The sequence below is a fragment of the Rhinatrema bivittatum genome, unplaced genomic scaffold (assembly GCF_901001135.1).
Source record: "Rhinatrema bivittatum unplaced genomic scaffold, aRhiBiv1.1, whole genome shotgun sequence".
Taxonomy (NCBI): domain Eukaryota; kingdom Metazoa; phylum Chordata; class Amphibia; order Gymnophiona; family Rhinatrematidae; genus Rhinatrema; species Rhinatrema bivittatum.
Genome location: NW_021821395.1, coordinates 16,259 through 34,541, shown reverse-complemented (window position 1 = coordinate 34,541; position 18,283 = coordinate 16,259). Strand labels below are relative to the sequence as shown.

At 45.7% G+C, this 18,283-nt stretch overlaps 2 protein-coding genes across 2 annotated transcripts in view; one reads left to right on the top strand and one right to left on the bottom strand.

Moving 5' to 3' along the window:
* The window catches only part of LOC115082647 (free fatty acid receptor 2-like), a 29,703-nt gene extending 28,306 nt beyond the window's left edge, over positions 1-1,397 (bottom strand). The window contains exon 1 of the mRNA XM_029586850.1: positions 1,309-1,397. Within this exon, the coding sequence (XP_029442710.1) occupies positions 1,309-1,397 (89 nt within the window). The remainder of the gene's footprint in view (positions 1-1,308) is intronic.
* A 5,796-nt stretch (positions 1,398-7,193) lies between these two features.
* Positions 7,194-16,552, top strand: LOC115082648 (free fatty acid receptor 2-like). The gene is made up of 2 exons (XM_029586851.1): positions 7,194-7,256; positions 14,523-16,552. The coding sequence occupies exon 2, from the start codon at positions 14,539-14,541 to the stop codon at positions 15,505-15,507; it is 969 nt and encodes a 322-aa protein (XP_029442711.1). The 5' UTR covers positions 7,194-7,256; positions 14,523-14,538; the 3' UTR covers positions 15,508-16,552.
* The last annotated feature ends 1,731 nt before the right edge of the window (positions 16,553-18,283 follow it).

Below are 18,283 nucleotides of genomic sequence, written 5' to 3'. Positions count from 1 at the left end.
TAACCATCTAGGTTATCCAAGCCTTCTTGATCATCTAATGTAGCTGCACTTCTGATGCTTGACTTGCAACCATGGCTGCACTATCCAGCTTTTCCCAGCCTTCTTGGAAGCTTAATGCAGCCGTAACAGTAATATTGTAAAAACCCAATAAGCAGGACGAGATCCCTCTCAACTTGTGCCATACCCACCTCATATTTAACACTCAAAATAGACTTCTTGTTTCTGTCTGAATTTATGAGCTAAAAATGAGCTCATTCGTATAGCATTGTTGTCCCACATTTTGTATACTTTGTTCAATTTCACTAACCAGTAGGGTATTGATCTTACTTTATAAAACTGTAGCTCAGACTCCATAGCAGTCATGAGACAGGCTCACGGGCTCAATGCTGTAGCAATTTCAAGAAGCAAGTAAAGGACATTCTCTATAAACAGACATTTAACAGAAGGATGCCTTAGTCATATTATTTTATTTCTGGTTTTGATTTGTCAATGACAATATTTGCTTTCTTTTTATTGTTCTGCTGATTTTATATTGTTTTATTTTTGTAGAAGCAGCTTTTATTTTGTAAATTGGTAGGGTTCTGTTTTCATTGATTTGTTGTTTGATTATATGTAAAGATTGTGTATGTAAACTCGTTACCAAGTGCATCAGATTGTGCAGGCTATAAATCCTTTAATAAATAAACATCGAGCGTCCACTGCCTTGATGAAGAATTATTTCCAAGCCCAACCTTGGTATGTTGCCTGTAAAAATTACACTCCATGAAGTCCAGGAGGCGGCTTTCTTTGGCACAATGCAGGTACTAAGAAGGGCATCAGCAGAAAAACATGAGAGACTGAAGTCAGTCCCCAGCAAACCCTGGCTAACGAAGGAGGTTAATTCCTGTCAAGGTATGTGCACGCAGACCAAATGCAAAATAAATCAGTCCACTCTGAAATTGTGTTCCAAAGAGGAAGAAAGTTTACTGGAAAATATAGCAAAATTCCAGTCGATACAAGAAAAAATGCAAAGACAAGATCCCACACTGCAGAATTCAGAAAAGAATTTACAGTTCTTTCCAAGCCTTCCAAACCTCTTGTGCACCCGTGCTTACAGCTCCTCAAATCACTGGGCTCCTTACATTTTCTCCCCCAAAACATTTTTTTTTTCCTCTGCTTAACCCGAAGTTAAAACTAACAATTCTTCTTGCAGTTTTTCTCAAAGTACTCGCAGACCGGCTGCTCCAAGATAAATCTTTCCACTGGCTTCTGATGCGTGAACCCTTTACCGCCTACAGAAAGACAACCTTCTCCCCAGGCTAGGCCCACAGCTCCTCGCTGCCCTCCCCGACTCTCAGCAAGGACTCCAACTCCATAAACTCCTCCCAGTGTCTCGTGCCAGCACCCTTTACACTCATCGTTGGGGGGAAGGAATCCTCTTGTGTTGGGTTGCTAAACTCACCCCAGATCGCCTGAACAGGCTGATCCATGCATGCAATGGGGCAAAGCAGCCTATCCGCTGACCTGGGGCTGAGTTGGGCAACCTTACCACTCACCATGAACTCCCTCTAAACTTCCCTTGGCAGAGCGCTCCTGTTACATTCTGTTTGTAAGGGCCAAACAGGAAGCTCAGACAGGAGAGTCACCTTTTCCTGCCTCCTTTCCCCAATTAAGATGCGTACCCTAGAAAATAATCCTACCCCTAACAACAGCTCTCCTACATGGTAAGTGCAGAGCCTCCCCCTTCTCACTTAATTCCAAACAGTCTTGAGTTATCTTTCTTTAAATTTGCACCAAAACCGTTCATCTTTCAGGAAAGCATGATTAACAGCCCAGCTCCTGTAAAATGAATGAAAGATGAAGCTTCTCTTTCTCTCTCTGATCACACATCATACAATGCATCCGACGCTATACCGCCCAGCTCTGGGTAGGAAGTAGGAGCAAGTCGGAAACAGATCTATCTGAGGGTATGTGCCATGCACTCAACGCACAATAAAGCTCTGGAATTTGTTGCCAGAGGATGTGGTTAGTGCAGTTAGTGTAGCTGGGTTCAAAAAAGGTTTGGATAAGTTCTTGGAGGAGAAGTCCATTAATGGCTATTAATTAATTTTAGTTAGAGAATAGCCACTGCTATTAATTGCATCAGTAGCATGGGATCTTCTTAGTGTTTGGGTACTTGCCAGGTTCTTGTGGCCTGGATTGGCCTCTTTTGGAAACAGGATGCTGGGCTTGATGGACCCTTGGTCTGACCCAGCAGGGCAATTTCTTATGTTCTCATGCATCTCTGAGCAACAGTTGTTGGCCAGGTGGCTGGCATTCATGATTCCCAGATATTCATAAAATGAATAGTCTTTATCATGCCTCTGAAATGCTTACTGACCCTTTCTTTCCTGCAGGAAAAGAAAGCATTTCTATCAACCACTGGGTGGAGAGGGCAATTAAAAGTCACCACCCGTCACAACAGAAGTTTATGGAAAATCCAGGATTCTAGGACCTCTGCAGAAAACTGGATTTGTTGCTTATTTGGTGCATAGACATTAGCAGGGCTTAATTTGTATATAAAAAATCTTTAAATTAAATAAATAAATAAATAGACAAAAAGGAAGGGGGGGTGGGGGGAGCTGGGCCAGTGCCAGGTGTGGCCTGGATGAGGGAGCGTGGCCAGGGCCAGGTATGAATTCCCCCTCCCAAACACAAACACACTCTTCTTCCTCCTTATCCCAGTGGTCCTCCATCTGCAGCCCTCACTAGGTGCTTAAACCCCCCCTGCTGTTCCTTGCCCACTGGCATTCACCTTGCCCAGAGGGTTCGGGAGCAGTTCGGTCTGCTCCAGGCCCAACCCTTCCGTCTGGTTCCCTGCGGGGCTGGAGAAGGACGCTCCTGCTCTTTTGCTTTTTTAAATCAGAAAAGAAGTGGGACAACTCTCTTCCAGGCCAGTCGCCTTCAAATTAAGCCCATCAACCTCAACATCTGTTTTATTTATTTTATTTACTTATTTTAAATGCCTTTATTCCGTGAGCTCCATAAAAACGTCTGGCAGGGATCACAATATAACAATCATAAAACAACTAAAAACAAACCTATATAAACAAGTTAAGAACAACGCCAACATTTATTGTCGCTATAAACATTTTTAAATGAGTCATCCCACTTCACCCAAATACTGCCTTCGATGCCTTTCTAAAAACTTTAAAGTCCTGTAACTGTCTCGCTTGTGCTGGAAGTTTGGTGCGGCCCACAGAGAAAGCACACTCTCTGGTTTTGAACAGTTTGCGTTTTTTTTAACTGGGGGGAACATCTAACAATTGCGAATTCCTCGGATCTCAGTGCGCGCGCAGGAGCATAACACACAATAAAGTCTTGTAATATACAAGGGAAAAGATTATGCGTAGGTTTAAAAACAATAGTTAGCAACCTGAATCTGCCTCTCCCCTTAACTGGGAGCCGGTGTTCACTCTCTAAGAACCGGGGATATACGACCTCCTTTTGAGATCCCCGTTATAACTCGGGCAGCTGAATTCTGTATGCAGCAACCTATCTGAAAGCCCAATATACAGTGTACTGCAATAATCTAAGTGGCTAAGAACCAGGGCTTGTACCACAATCCTAAAGAATATTGGAGGCAAGGTCGAACCATCTTGAGCTGTCTTCATAAAATGGCAAATCTGCTGCTTCACAGACAAATGATCAGCCTTCCTCTCTTATCCATGTGCATAATACATTAACCACTGAAGTCGCTCTTTAGAGAATAGCTTCCCTTGAACCAGTAATGGTGCCTACAGAAAGACAGACCCTCGCCTACCTCCTCTTCACCCGAGATGCCTTCCGATTACTATCTATAGCTTGGCTGATCCAGATGCGACTCCTGCAAGAAACGCAGTACAGTAAATAGCACACCCACTCTACCAGCTTCTTCTATCCTGGAGGCAATTTTTCCGCTGCCCACACTGTTGTGACTTCCATGAGTACTTTTTACCCGTGGCCTCCTCTCACTGTGGCTAAAACGTCCACCTGTCTTGCAACACAGATTGAGGCTGGGCAATTTTCTGACAGGCTCGTGAAAAGCCTTTTACCCACGGAAATTGCATTGGGTGACCTTAAGTATTCTATAAACCGCTTCCTGAGAAAGAAGGAAACTTCGATCAGCCACGACATGAAGTTCAATAATGGCCTTTCCAACCCTACCACAAATTGTTTCCTGCTGCAATGCTAACAGACATAACTGATCAAGAACGCGGCAAGACTGGGATCAGTGCCTTGGGCTCGCGCAAGAGGCCAGGCCCCAGCTGCCGAGAGGGGGAGGCCAGCAGGGGCTCCAGGCGCTTTTAATAGGAAACCTTCAGCAAGAAACGTATTGCTAAGAAGAGAGGAGACAAGGCCAGGAAAGGGCTGCCCCATCCCTAGCAGGAGCTGCTAACGGAAGTCTGCCAGGCCCAGAACCACAAGAAAACCAAGCGGAAACCTCCTCTCCAGCCGGAGAAAAGATAAAGGCCCAAGAGGCTGTAGGTCCCGGGCTCCGAGCAGCCCAGAGCTACAGAACATTGAAAGGGAATTGTCTCAGCAGCTCCATTAGGCGAACAGCGCAATTGGCTTTTCAGTATAATCAGGGCTGTTCCTCAAATTCTCATCGCCCCCTTCTCTCTCTCTGTCTCTCCTGCTGGCAAGGTGCCCAGAATGGAGGTGGAAATGCATTCTCCTTCCTTTATTGCTCCTCTTTCCAGTTTATCTTCGGCTGCCACAGATGTGTAGATATATTCTGCTCAGCGGCTCTCTGTTTCCACCCCTCTGAATTTCTCTTCATATCCCACGTCTCCACTCTGTGAGGCTCTGCTGGATGAAGCACATTTGCCTCAACGTTTTGGGATGCATGGCGGCTGATTTCATTTCTGAAAGCCTTCCTCTCGGTGTCCCGGTGAATCTTGGCATATGGGAATGTCAGTCAAGGCGGACATGGAATGAGAATGGCTTGGAGCTGGCTTGCTCGCCTGCTGCTGTGACGGGGCCATGCATTCCACCTTCCCCCTCCGTCTGCTCGGGGGAGCGCGGGTGTTTGGAAGGCGGGCGGGAGCGACCCTTCCTCTCCCTCCTGCCATTTTTCAGGGGCATCTTCGCCAGGCCTTAAAATGAACATGGTGAGACCGCACCTTGAATACTGTGTACAATTCTGGTCGCCACATCTCAAAAAAGATATAATTGTGATGGAGAAGGTACAGAGAAGGGCTACCAAAATGATAAGGGGAATGGAACAGCTTCCCTATGAGGAAAGACTAAAGAGGTTAGGACTTTTCAGCTTGGAGAAGAGACGACTGAGGGGGGATATGATAAAGGTGTTTAAAATCATGAGAGGTCTAGAACGGGTAGGTGTGAATCGGTTATTTACTCTCTCAGATAATAGAAGGACTAGGGGGCACTCCATGAAGTTAGCATGGGGCACATTTAAAACTAATCGGAGAAAGTTCTTTTTTACTCAATGCACAATTAAACTCTGGAATTTGTTGCCAGAGGATGTGGTTAGTGCAGTTAGTGTAGCTGTGTTTAAAAAAGGATTGGATAAGTTCTTGGAGGAGAAGTCCATTACCTGCTATTAATTAAGTTCACTTAGAGAATAGGCACTGCCATTAGCAATGGTTACATGGAATAGACTTAGTTTTTGGGTACTTGCCAGGTTCTTGTGGCCTGGATTGGCCACTGTTGGAAACAGGATGCTGGGCTTGATGGACCCTTGGTCTGACCCAGTATGGCATTTTCTTATGTTCTTAACTCTCCGTGTCTGGACTTTCACAGTCTCACTGGGGCCATGGACCAGGTTTACCCAACCCCTGGGAAGCGGGAACTCGAAACGCCAGAGCTTTGAGTCATTTATCGGGTTGATTGGGCTGTCTGCGGATCATCTCACTCACAAACTCAGAGCCGTAGCCACGCAATGTGCCACCCGTGGCCAAGTGAAAAAACTGCACCCTTGCCCATTGCACTCAACATGACACCACAAGTTGGGAGACTCTAGCAAATGTTTGGACAGCAAAGCCCAAAGCCAGTGCAAGGTATTAAGTGCTCTGGGGGACTCTTAAGCCCCATCCCTACCCCCGTTATGCTCTCCCCACACACAATTAAAAATGATGCCTTTATAACAACAGTCTTCTGAGGTAACAATATCACTTACAATATGAATATTATATTTATAGGCACTGCTGCGGTGCCAACCTGAAAACCCTGCAAAAAGGCAAATGGCACTTGGAACTTTATCGTGTCTTTTTCACTCGTCGCATAGTTAAGCTCTGGAATCCATTGCCAGAGGATGTGGTTTACAGCAGTTAGTGTAGCTGGGTTTAAAAAAGGTTTGGATAAGTTCCTAGAGGATAAATCCATAAACTGCTATTAATTAATAAACAATAGTAGCTTGTGATCTATCTAATGTTTGAGTACTTGCCAGGTACTTGTGACTTGGATTAGTCTTGGTTGGAAACAGCATACTAGGCTTGATGGACCCTTGGTCTGGCCCAGTATGGCATATCTTATGTTTTTATCCTGGGAAGGTGGCTGAAAGAGGAGCCTGAGATTGAGAGAATCAAGAGAGGCAAAACGTAGTGAAAGGGAAGTTCGTCCCAAACTCCCTGTATTTCACTGAAGAGTTGCCTTAAGGTTTGCAAAGCAGATTTCTGGTTGGAGTAAGAATGGTTGGACTGGGAGATCTCCGTTCCCAGCTTATTTGTTCAGGAGAGTGTTCCAGTTTAGCTATTGGACCTCAGGTATTTGCACACCAGAAAGTAGGTCCTAAAAAGAGAAGAGCCGAGGGAGGGTCCCATCTCATTTAAGTACCTCAGAGCTAGTGGATGAAGAAAACTCCCCCAGTATATGGAGATTGTGCAGTGACTGTAGCTTTTTGATTGTGTATATTGCCTTTTGTTTTTCTGTATGGATTGTGCTACTTTTCACTGTGCACTCTACTGATTTTATTCATCTGCATCAATACTCCAGTAAAGGGTTATTTTTAACATCTGACTTTATGATGGTGATGTCATACTCCTGGTTTCCTCAGCCTGTGACTTTGATTTTGTCGACCTCTATCATATCCTCCCTCAGTCATCTCTTCTCCAAGATGAACAGCCCTAACCTCTTCAGCCTTTCCTCACAGGGCAGCCGTTCCATGTCCCTTATCATTTTGGTCACCCTTCTCTGCACTTTCTCCAATGCAACTATATGGAAGATTGGATGAAGGAAGATGAGTAAAAGTGAGCTCATGGAACAATAAGAATGCCTACATCTTTCTGAGTTTTCAGGTTAGTCAAAACCCTCCTTCCTGTTCATACCCGGCCTAGTCCAGACTCCTGGGTTTTGCCTCCCTGCCAGCAGATGGAGACAGAGGAATTTTCACTGACACTGCTACATAACCTAGAGTGGCACCTGCAGTCCTTCAGTCTTTCTCTGTCTCCAGCAGATGGTAGATGGTAAAACCTGCAGTCTGGAGAGATTTAAAAAAAAGAAAGAAAAAGAATGAATAGAAGATTCCTGGATCCTCCCAGGGGGGTTGTGAGGTCCTGGTGGCACTATCCTCCCTGCTTTGAGGTGGATGAGCAGGGGGTTAGTGATCCTTTTTTTGGTGGCTTGCTCCTAAAGTCGGTGGGGTGGACATCCCCCATGTGGCAACTCACTAGCAGCTCAACACTATCAGCCCGGAGATGCAAGGAAGTATCCTTTTTACTTGCCTATGGCCAGGGCTAGGTTGCTGTGGTTTTTATAAAATTATTTTAAAAAAAAAAAGCAAAGATCAGGAGAGAGTGCTTTGTGATTTCTTATCTCAGCAGCTAGGCTAGGGCTTAATTTTAGCAGCAACCTTTACTAACTGAGTGTGCAGGACAGGTCAAGGCTGTTCACCGCTTCCCTCGGGTGCATGCAGTGCAGCGAGAAAGCGATGTGCGCTCCAGTCACGTGGTGATGGCACGCGGCAAGGCCTGCCATGCCTGTGGGGGATCAAGTTCTGAATTGGGCAGGGCTGTGTTCAGGCTGTGTCACAGGCAGAGAGGGCACTTGGGGGGGGGGGGTCTATTTCCTCTGCTACTGCTTCCGCTAAGCCGACAACTGTCTCGCAGGTGTCCAGGCTTCGCGGCAACACAGGAACATATTAGGATCTGTGGCAGGGCCGTCAGCATCGGTGGGGGAGGGCAGGAGATCTGCACCGTGACTGTCTCCCGTGGGCAACTGCATTGGGGAGGACCATGGGAGGTTTTGATATTGAAAACTTTGAAGATTTTCTCCTGGACAGGGGAGACTTGGATGTGGAGGATTTGCCCTTGGAGAGGGATTCAGAAGGATCCCGGGCTTTCTCCATGGAGTTTATTTTACTTATGCATAAGGCATTTTTAGCAGAAAGAGCAGGAGAAGGGAATGCTAGATCCCAGGTTTTGATGCAGGGGTGATACTCGACCCGTGAAGAACCCCGTGCAGTCAGAAGGAGCCATTCGAAGAGCGTTTGCTGGGCACGAAGTCTTTCATCTCAGACACATGGAACTGAGGAGGACAATGAGAACTCAGATGGCCCAGATGCCACTAAGGAAGATTTCCCCAGTACAGACCAGAAGCCAGGTGCAGCAGGCCCAGCCGAGGAACCCGATGAGATTCCAGTGGCCGAGGGGGATGATCCCAAGGGAGAATGCCTTTTCCAAAGAAAAGAATTCTGGCCTTTGATCCACCGGCGCTTCAAGAGCTGGGCATCAAAGTATCTTAGGAGGAGTCCGACCTGGAGGGGGTGGATTCCATGTTGGATGATGTGCATGGACCAGCAAAAGCTTGTCCCTTTCACAAGTTGGTGAAGAACTTGGTCGTTCAGGAGTGGGACACTTCGGACTCGGGCTTACGGGTTGGTAGAGCTATGTTGGAGCTTTTAGAACTCCCTAAGGTCAACGCTTCCATGTCGGTGATGACTTAGCAGACTACCATATGAGGTAACGTGGCCTCATGGAACAGTAAGCACACCTACATCTTTCTATCCTCAGGTAATCAAAACTCCCCATTACCAGCAGATTTACAGCAAATTGCTGTTTGGGTGTTCTAGAAAACCTCTGGAGACTTCGAGCTGGAAGGTTAACCTTCTCTTTCTCTTCTCTGGAAAAGATCCTAACCCATCCTTCTCCCAAAAGCCTCTAACAACACTCTCTTTCTCCTGCAGGGGCTTCAGTTGCCTTAGGTTAGCTCACTCTAATCCCTGAATGCTCAAAAGGGGTGCCTTAGACATGAAATGGACCGTTGCCGTTCCGGTACTAAGGGCAATAACCTTAGCGGGGAGCCCAGGAGCCCCTATAATTTCTCCACTTTAAACTCAGGCCTTCGCCTTAGATTCTTGCTTTACTTCACATAATTATGCTATTATATAACATTATTAAATCAGAAATAGAAATGTAAGGCCGACGTGGCCTTTTCATAGGTTTACAAGTTATTTTGGGTGATAGTGAGGGTCTGTCCCCTAAAGGGTGCATCAGTGATCCACATCGATAAAGGCGATGCCATGAATCGCCGGCAGGAGTCATTGGTGCAGGAAGCAAGGAAGAGGCAGCCAGGGCTCCAGGAGGGGAAAGGAGAGTTGTCTCCTCTCGCTGGAAGCAGCTGGAGAGGTCGCAGGAGGGATCCCATAGGCCCCAGGCCTCAGCTCGAATGGGAGGCTCAAGGCATCAACCAAATATTCTGAGTGGCGTGAAAGGAGAACTTACTCCGCCAGCAGCTAAAGGAGGGCCCGGTTTTCATGCTAATGACTCAAGAGCCATGAGAAATAAACAGCGAGAGGTCAACAAGCCAATGATCGCTCGCCTCTCTCACAAGGCAGATATCTAGCCACGGCCTTCTGTTATCATTTTCTCATGTTGGCTAGGAAATCCTAAAGTTAATATCCATTCATTCTGCACTTTTCATTCCTTATCTCATCCGTGGGAGGGAATTGATACAAATTACTCAGAAAATGTACATCTAACTGGATGAACCCATAGCCCTGACTAGGAAAAGAGTACTCAGCATATGCTGGGCAGCCAGCACCATATACAAACGCCTTTCCGCTGGGCCATATTGTAATCCCTGAATTAGAGAACACTGTTAACCTTTTCCACTTCGGAGGAACTCACTATCCTAGCAATTTTCAGAAGCTCAGTTACGAGCTTAGGGGGTGGTTTCATTGCTGGTGCAAAAATGCCCATGTACGCGAGAATGTGGGCTGCGCGTGAGCACCACAGATTTTAAAGTCACAATTTACGTGCGCGTATGCACGTGCGCAAGCAAACAATAAAGGAGCAGAAAGGGGCGGGGCACGGGCATTCCAGGGCGGAGTCAACTCTTACACAGGCCACGCCTTACTTTAAAACCAGAAGCTACAGCACTCGGCAGCTTGTTTGCTGTGTAACTTTGCTGCCGCTCCTGAGGAGAAAGAAGCTGGAAGATCTCATGTTTTAAGGCTTACAGGACAGGGTGAGGGAGTCCTGGCCAACTGGAGGGGCATGCAAGATGAAGAACCAGAGGGATCTGGATGACCTTGAGATTGGCTGGGCAACCAAAACGATAAGGGGGATGGAATGGCCCCCCTGTGAGGAAAGGCTAAAGAAGTTAGGGATGTTTAGTTTGGAGAAGAAACAACTGAGGGGGGGGGGGATATGATAGAGGTCTACAAAATCATGAAAGGACTTGAACAGGTTAATGTAAATTGGTTATTTACTCTCTCAGATAATAGAAGGACTAGGGGGCACTCCATGAAGTTAGCAAGTAGCTCATTTAAAACAAATTGAAGAAAAATGTTTTACTCAGTGCATAGTTAAGCTCTGGAATTCATTGCCAGAGGATGTGGTTACAGTAGTTAGTGTAAGTGGGTTTAAAAAAGGTTTGGATAAGCTCCTAGAGTAAAAATCCATACGCTGCTATTAATTAATAAGCATAGTAGCTTGAGATTTATTTAATGATTGAGTATTTGCCAGGTACTTGTGACTTGGATTGGCCACTGTTGGAAACAGTGGATGCTGGGCTTGATGGACCCTTGGTTTGACCCAATATGGCATTTCTTATATTCTTAAACTGGTGGATTAATTGCATGAGCATATTTTAAAATCCACTTACATACACACATTAAAGCTGGCAAAGTCCTATAGAAGTTATGCAAAGCAGATTTGTTCGAGTAACCTCTTATAATGCATGCACTTGCATACTTAACGTACGTAAGTTCATACATGATTTCAAATTGCAGGGTATCTCCACTCGTGTGCTGATATGTGCGTGTATGGGCACATGCATGCTCGTTTTAAAATTAGCCTGCAGAGTGCACTCGCGTGTGTAAAATCTATGGGCAATTCAATGGCAAATAGTGTAGCAGATTTCAAAAGCCCCCTTACAGGTGTAACCTGCATTTACACGTGGAAAGTCCAGTTTTGAGCGAATAAATCCTTTTGAAAATTATCCCCAAAACCTGTGCAGCGCCTCATAAGAAACAAAAAACCTCAACGGAAGGCTTGACTGCCTCCTCACGTTCCAATTAAGCACCCAAACATTACAAAAAGCATTTCCTCCTGGCTAGGACGTCAGCAGCCTAGCAAGGAAAACAATGCCCATCCCTACCCATCTTGCAACACCAACTGAATGGGCCATTTTGGTCTTCATCTGACGTCATTTGCTGTGTTCCTATGATACTATTTATTTACTTATATTTAGCTCACCTCTTTTCACTGATAGCACAAGGCCAGTTCCATAGGTAGAGGAGTCCTATCTTTGGCCACAAAAAGGTATGTGGTGCATATGAGGCAGTGTGTGTGTGTGGGCTGGGAAAGTAATAAGCTTCGAAGATTTTAAAAGTTACCTGGCTTTCAGTATTAGAAACGGTTACCACCCAGAGATTGTTCTGAAAAGCAGTCTTAAGTTTAAGATTTAGATTAAGGCAGCAGCTGGACTTTATAACTACTTTGCTGATGGGCGTGCTGCACGCCTTAGGGATCTGGCGAGAGGAAGGCAATAGGTTACAAGTTGGGAAACTATCCATGATAAATCCTTGAGCGCTTCCCTGCCTGCATCACTGAAAGAGTCCCTGCATTGTATCACCTACAGAGCCTGTATGAAGTCCATACAGAGATGATAAAAGGAGCAACCGCTGGTTTTGTGATCCTGATGTGGGGGCGCAGTCCCCTTAGCTGAATGGGTTCAGACTCCAGGGTGCTGCCTTTCGGGAAAAGGGTTGGTTGCATGTGAAAAAAATCCAAACCAAATGGCATAGTGATAGCGCTTTGGAAATGCAATGCCATAATATACAATGTCTGTCTTCAGCGGAAAGGAAATTAATTGCTCTATTATTTATCCCTAGCTCTCCTCCATTACACAAGCAGGGAACACATACAAATGATGCAGCTTAGTATACCAGTCACGTAAATAAGAAGCAGAAGAGTTTAAAATGGGCTGTTTCTCTATCATTGCAACTGTTGGAGCAGTTTTATTGCTTGAGCAGTGTACAATGTTCTTGTTATGTCTGCTTTGTTCACATCCATTTTCTCTCTATATGGTTTTGATATGAAAAAAACCAATAATACATTTTCTGAACTTGAGAGAAAAAGGCACTTTTTACAGGGTTGCCAACTGGCTGCAGATTTTCAGGACCGGTTGATCCAGTCCTGGTTTTACTCCTCTGCATGCAGCTATTTATAATCTTGATTTTCTTAAGGAATGCAATAGGTAAATCAGAAAAAGTCCCAGCTTGCAATAGGGTAAAACCAGGACTGGATCAACCGGCTCTGAAAATCTGGAGTCAGTTGGCAACCCTACATACGTCATCTTTTATCACCCTTACTCATTGCTGAGTGGCATCGACTGGCACAGGCTCCACTAAACGGAGAGTTTATGCTAATATTCTGCCCCCCCCCTTATTAAAAGTCTCCGGTCACTCTTCGGATGTCTTCCTGCATCCCATGTATCAGTGTTACTGGGCCGCAGTGTCACCCATGACTCATTTAAATTCATGATGATGGGATGACATTTACAAAACCTTTAAACAGAAGCATCTGCTGCCAGATGAAATGAAGCCCAGGATGCTACAAGGCACGGGATGGATTTGAATGATTTGGTTAGTTTCACACACACCTTCTGAATTATCTATAAATAATTTTTTGCTGGCACATTTACTCAGAATCGCACATTTTCCCCTGATTTTCAGAGAGCACATTACTCATCTTGCCGGCAGGGCCCATTGAGAAAGTGAAAAGTAATTGCTCTGGACACGACAATGTGGTTTTCCTATGGGCTGCCTTGGTTAATGGTTTCTGACTGCTTGCCTTCCTTTCCAAGCACTGCAGGCAATTGCTATCTTAGAGGCGGCTTCGAGAGTTTAGCAGCAGCTACAGTGACTGTGTTGTATCAGCTGTAGCCATAACACTCCCCTGATATGCTACAGCAACATCCGAAATCTAAATAGCAGGTTCCAGTCTACACCGCTTGGACAGGACTCTGTGCTCAGAGGGGCAGAAACGGATAAAACCTTTTAGTGCATCTGGCCCAGTGACCTTTGAGGCAAGGTAATCAGATGGCTCCAAGGCATCATATGCATAGGTGGAACTAGCCCTGGATTTACCCCCATTACATCTAGGGGCTTGTAGCTGCTGCATATCTTGGGGACACAAAAAAACCCCAAAACAACTACAAGTCCATAGATTCACTGGGAATATAACCCAGATTGGCTCAGTTTGTTCCTGATAACTTAGAGCTAGCTTACATTGGGCAGACATCTCAGCCAGCTTCAAGCCATCAGGGATACTCTGGGCTAGTCCTGGTCTTATGCCTAGCCCCTGTACTCTGGGATTTGTAATCCTTCCATCTGAATGGCTAAAACAGGGCTACAAATCCCAGAATGCTTAGAGAAGGAAGTTTCAAATCCAGGACTGGGTCAAAGGGCCTGGAATTCCTTAAAAGGATTGGACTTTGACATTGCTTGCTCTGCTCTCCTCCCACTTATGGCTACTAAGACTTCATGTTCCCTTCAGGACTGGATCCCACCACCAGAGAAAGAGCCACAGTAAGGAGGAGGAAGGGAGAGAGGATTTTGCTGTAGGTGGAAAAGACCCAGAAATGAAAGATAAACTCAGGCATGAATCAAGCGCTGGTATAAACAAGGCAGCACATGGAAGAACGTAGCTAAGGCATAGGCCTGGACTCATCCATCACAGAGAGAGAACAGGAACATCTCAACATCCTTACCCTCCTGCAGCCAGAGCGCACGAGTCTGGAAGATGTCAGTGTATCAATAGGCTACACTGAAGAACGCCTTAGGAACGTGTGAGCAACTTAAAATAACACAAAGGCACCTTCATAGACTTCAGTGGTATCAGCCGCTTATCTTTTCTCTCTGTTATTCACCTCCATAAGATGTGATGGCATCATTCTCACATGCCTTACTAATTATAACGGAATAAGTCTAAATCACAAACTCTAATTCATTATTGACGCTGTAGGTTGAGAAAGATGATGTACAAGTCATAATGAGATTTCTGCCTCCTGAACCCTAATTCTCAATAACTGGGTCTTTTTTTTGTTCTTCTTTCTAGGGGAAATGAATCCAGTATGGTTTCCAATCCAGAGTATAAGATGCTGTACCTGGTCATCTATATCACCACTATCCTCACTGGCTTCCCAAGCAACCTGTTGGCGCTCCATGCATTGATACAAAAGCTGAGATCAAAGCCCACTCCCAATGCCATTCTCCTTCTCAACCTGACTATCTCTGATCTGTCTTTCCTGGCCTTCTTGCCCTTCAAAGTGGCTGAGATCTTGGAGGGACACTGGCCCTTGCCCTCCTTCCTCTGCCCGCTGAGTGGTCTCTTCTACTTCAGTACCATATACTCCAGCACTCTTTTTTTGACTGCGGTCAGTGTGGAGCGATATCTAGGCGTGGCTTTCCCTATCCACTATAAGATGTACCGGAAACCTGGCTATGTCATGGCTATTAGTTGCTTCCTGTGGCTCTGTTCTTTCGCTCACTGCAGTATTGTCTACATCACAGAGTACCGGCATGAGGAGAACTCCAGCCAGAGGTCCCTCTGCTACGCTAACTTCACGCAAGACCAACTGGACATCCTCCTTCCCTTCCGCCTGGAACTTGGCATCACACTTTTCTGCATCCCGTTCCTGGTAACCTCCTTCTGCTATTGCAGCTTTGTGCGAATCCTCATCTCCTCGCCCCACATCCACCGGGAGAAGAAGCAGAGAGCTGTGGGGCTGGTTCTGGCCACCCTCGGAGTTTTCATCATCTGCTTTGCACCGTACAATATCTCCCATCTGGTGGGATACATCCAGCAGCGAAATCTCAACTGGAGAGACAGGGCCTTACTGTTAAGTACCTTCAATGCCAGCTTGGACCCTCTGATCTTCTACTTCTCCTCCTCTGCCGTCCAGCACTCCTGCAAAAAGTGCCTGCGAAGGCTGCACACGTGTAACGCCTTCATGGGTTTGTGTCGCCTCTCCAGCCAACAGGTTGCAAAAGAAAGTCATCACCAGACAGACAGCAGCCAAGCACACATTTCCAGGCTCTGACCACTTTTGGTGGCCACCAGAATCACTGGGAAAATTGCAAAAAAAATAGGCATAACGGTTCTGGGACAAACTGGATTCCATGCAGGCTGCATGACTAGGTATCGGACCAACAGGAACTTGAACCAGAGATAATGACTATAATATACTAAATGAGCTTGAGCCCTGTTAGGGCCTTCCTAGGGTTTGACTGTACTTGTTTCCTGTAACATCTTTCCGGCATTTTCTTGACTGAGGTCTAAAAAGCCTGCCTGTCTCTTCATAGCTGGGTAGCAGTCTTGCTGATGTCTGTTCAGCTTTAGGATACGTGTGGCTGACGCCCAATCTGATGCACCTAGGAAATAGTTTTCAAAAGGCATCTAGCTGGGTAACTAAGAACTTAGCTAACTAGAGCCCCTAGGGTGGAAATGTCACCCTTCACTGCAGGTGTGAGCCTTTACAGTGTGTACACTTTTATATGAATTAAAAAGAGGCTAAAACACGTGTGCCGTTGTATTTTCAAATGCACATGCATTGCTCTAGGCCTGTTCTGCCACCCACAGCCATAATAGAGACAAAATACGCATGCACTTTAGCAGATTTCCAGAGTGCAAATTCACTGCAAGGGGCACACGTGCAAAAGTGCAAATCTAACTTGCCGCACGGCAGGTTAGGAAAAATTTCTCCCAAATGGTAAAGCTTTCCAGAGAGAAAATTGCTGCAAAAAAATACAGTTACAGAGAAAAATGCCGCCCCGCCTGCAGAACGCAAGGCGTGCAGTTTTCCATTTCCCTTCGTAGTCATGTGGGCAGCCAAGAAGCTCCAGGTCAGCGGAGATGAGCTACGCCAGTCCTGGTTTTGCCCGCATTGTGTAGAGTGGGATAGTTTATTGCAGGTTTTCTCCTTGTGCAGTTTGTTTGTTGAGTTATTATATATGTTTTTGTTGTCCCTCATCTTGGCTAATGGATAATGTGGGCATCGATATATTTATATTTATATAAAATGAATGGACGTGCAGTTCCTGCCAGTCTTGGGTGCAATGGGGTAGAAGGACATGACATGGAGCTTGTGGTAACCCCTTGTGTGCACTGAAAGGCAAGAATAATAAATTATTAAGAAACCCAGGTGGGTATTCACGTATTTATTTATTTCTTTTTGAACAGCGATAGTCCTGTCCAGAGGAGTACGAAGAGTCGGTCCTGGTTTTGCCTCTTCCATCCCCTATGCCATTTTGACTTGGCCATTGGCTCTGCTTTTCCCAATAGGCCGATCCAGCCCTCCCCTGCATGCATGGATGGATGTGGAGTCCCTGCATTTCGTAGATGTTCTGAAATACATCCCCACACGTGGATCAGACTGTCAGGAAGAAACGGAGCCAGCTGGCAACCTTCTTCTTAACAGAGACCAAACGTCCCAGAACATAATCCTTCAAAACGTCTCCGCACAGGGCCCCAGTTGTAAATAGAGACAGCATTAGCCCAGGATACAGAAAACAAGGGATGGGAATGATTTTTTTTTATGTAGTTATTGGGTAGCAGATTGCAGAGTAAACTAGACATGAAGAGATCGAGTGAAGCTTGAGGAGTGGTCTAGAGTCTGGCAGCTAATATTTAATGTTATAAAAAAGTTAGGGTCATTTATTTAGGTTGCAAAAAATCAAGGGAGCAGTACAGTATAGGGGATGGAAGTTCTTCCTGCATGAAACAAGAACATGAACTGGGAGTGATATCTGATGACTTTAAGGTAACCAAACAGTTAAATAAGGCAAATAGAATAGACAGAAGGATGCATGAGGGCATAGGAAGAGAAGTAGCAGCAGGAAAAAGGTGGTGATATTGCACCTCTTCTGCTAAGACCTCCCTTGCAATACTGTGTACAATTCTGAAGACCACATCTTCAAAAGGATATAAACCGGATGGAGTCAGTCCAGAGGCTGGGCACTAAAATGGTCAACGGTCTTCATCATAAAATATCTGGGGACAGACAAAGATCTAAACATGTACATCCTGGAGGAAAGGAAAAGGTAGATAGGATAAAGATTTAAATACCTCCAAGGCATAAATGTAAGGAGATGAGTCTCTTGTAACGGAAAGAAGGTTCTGGAATAAGGGGTCGGGGGTTGCGTGTGAAAAGGGGTAGACTCAGGAGTAATCTAAGGAAATATTTCTTTACAGAGAAGGTGCTTGATGCATGGAACAGCCTCTCACCGGACGTGTGGTGGCAAGGACAGTATCAGTATTGGAGAAAGCATGGGACAATAAAGTTGAGCAGATACGGATGGGCAGAGTGGTTGGAATGCATGGGCTTTATCTGCTGTAATGTTCTACTGCGCCAGTGCTTCCATTAGGCAAACTAGGTTGTCACCTAGAGAGCCAAAATTTGAAGGGGGGGGGGGGGCAGAAAAATTCTGGCAGCAAGAGACCCAGAAGGTTCTGGACCATAGCCAATATTAGAGATGTGAATTGGTTCCGGAATCGTTTCCGGTATTGTGTTCGTAGAACCGCGGGAAATCTTCGTTTCCCGCGGTTTCTGACCGCTTTTTTTTTTCGGCTGTCCCGAGCCGAAAAAACCCCCCACCCCAACCCTTTAAATCAGGGGTGGACACTTCCGGTTCTCGAGGGCCACAAACCAGTCTGGTTTTCAGGATATCCCTAATGAATATGCATGAGAGAGATTTGCATCCACTCTGCCTCATATGTCATGCATATTCATTAGGATATCCTAAAACCTCGACAGGTTTGTGGCCCTCGAAGACTGGAATTGCCCACCCCTGCTTTAAATCTAATTATTTAGAATCCCC

What these genes read in the sequence shown, in the direction of transcription:
- LOC115082648 (XM_029586851.1), top strand. Translation starts at nt 14,539, where the DNA reads ATGGTTTCCAATCCAGAGTATAAGATGCTGTACCTGGTCATCTATATC.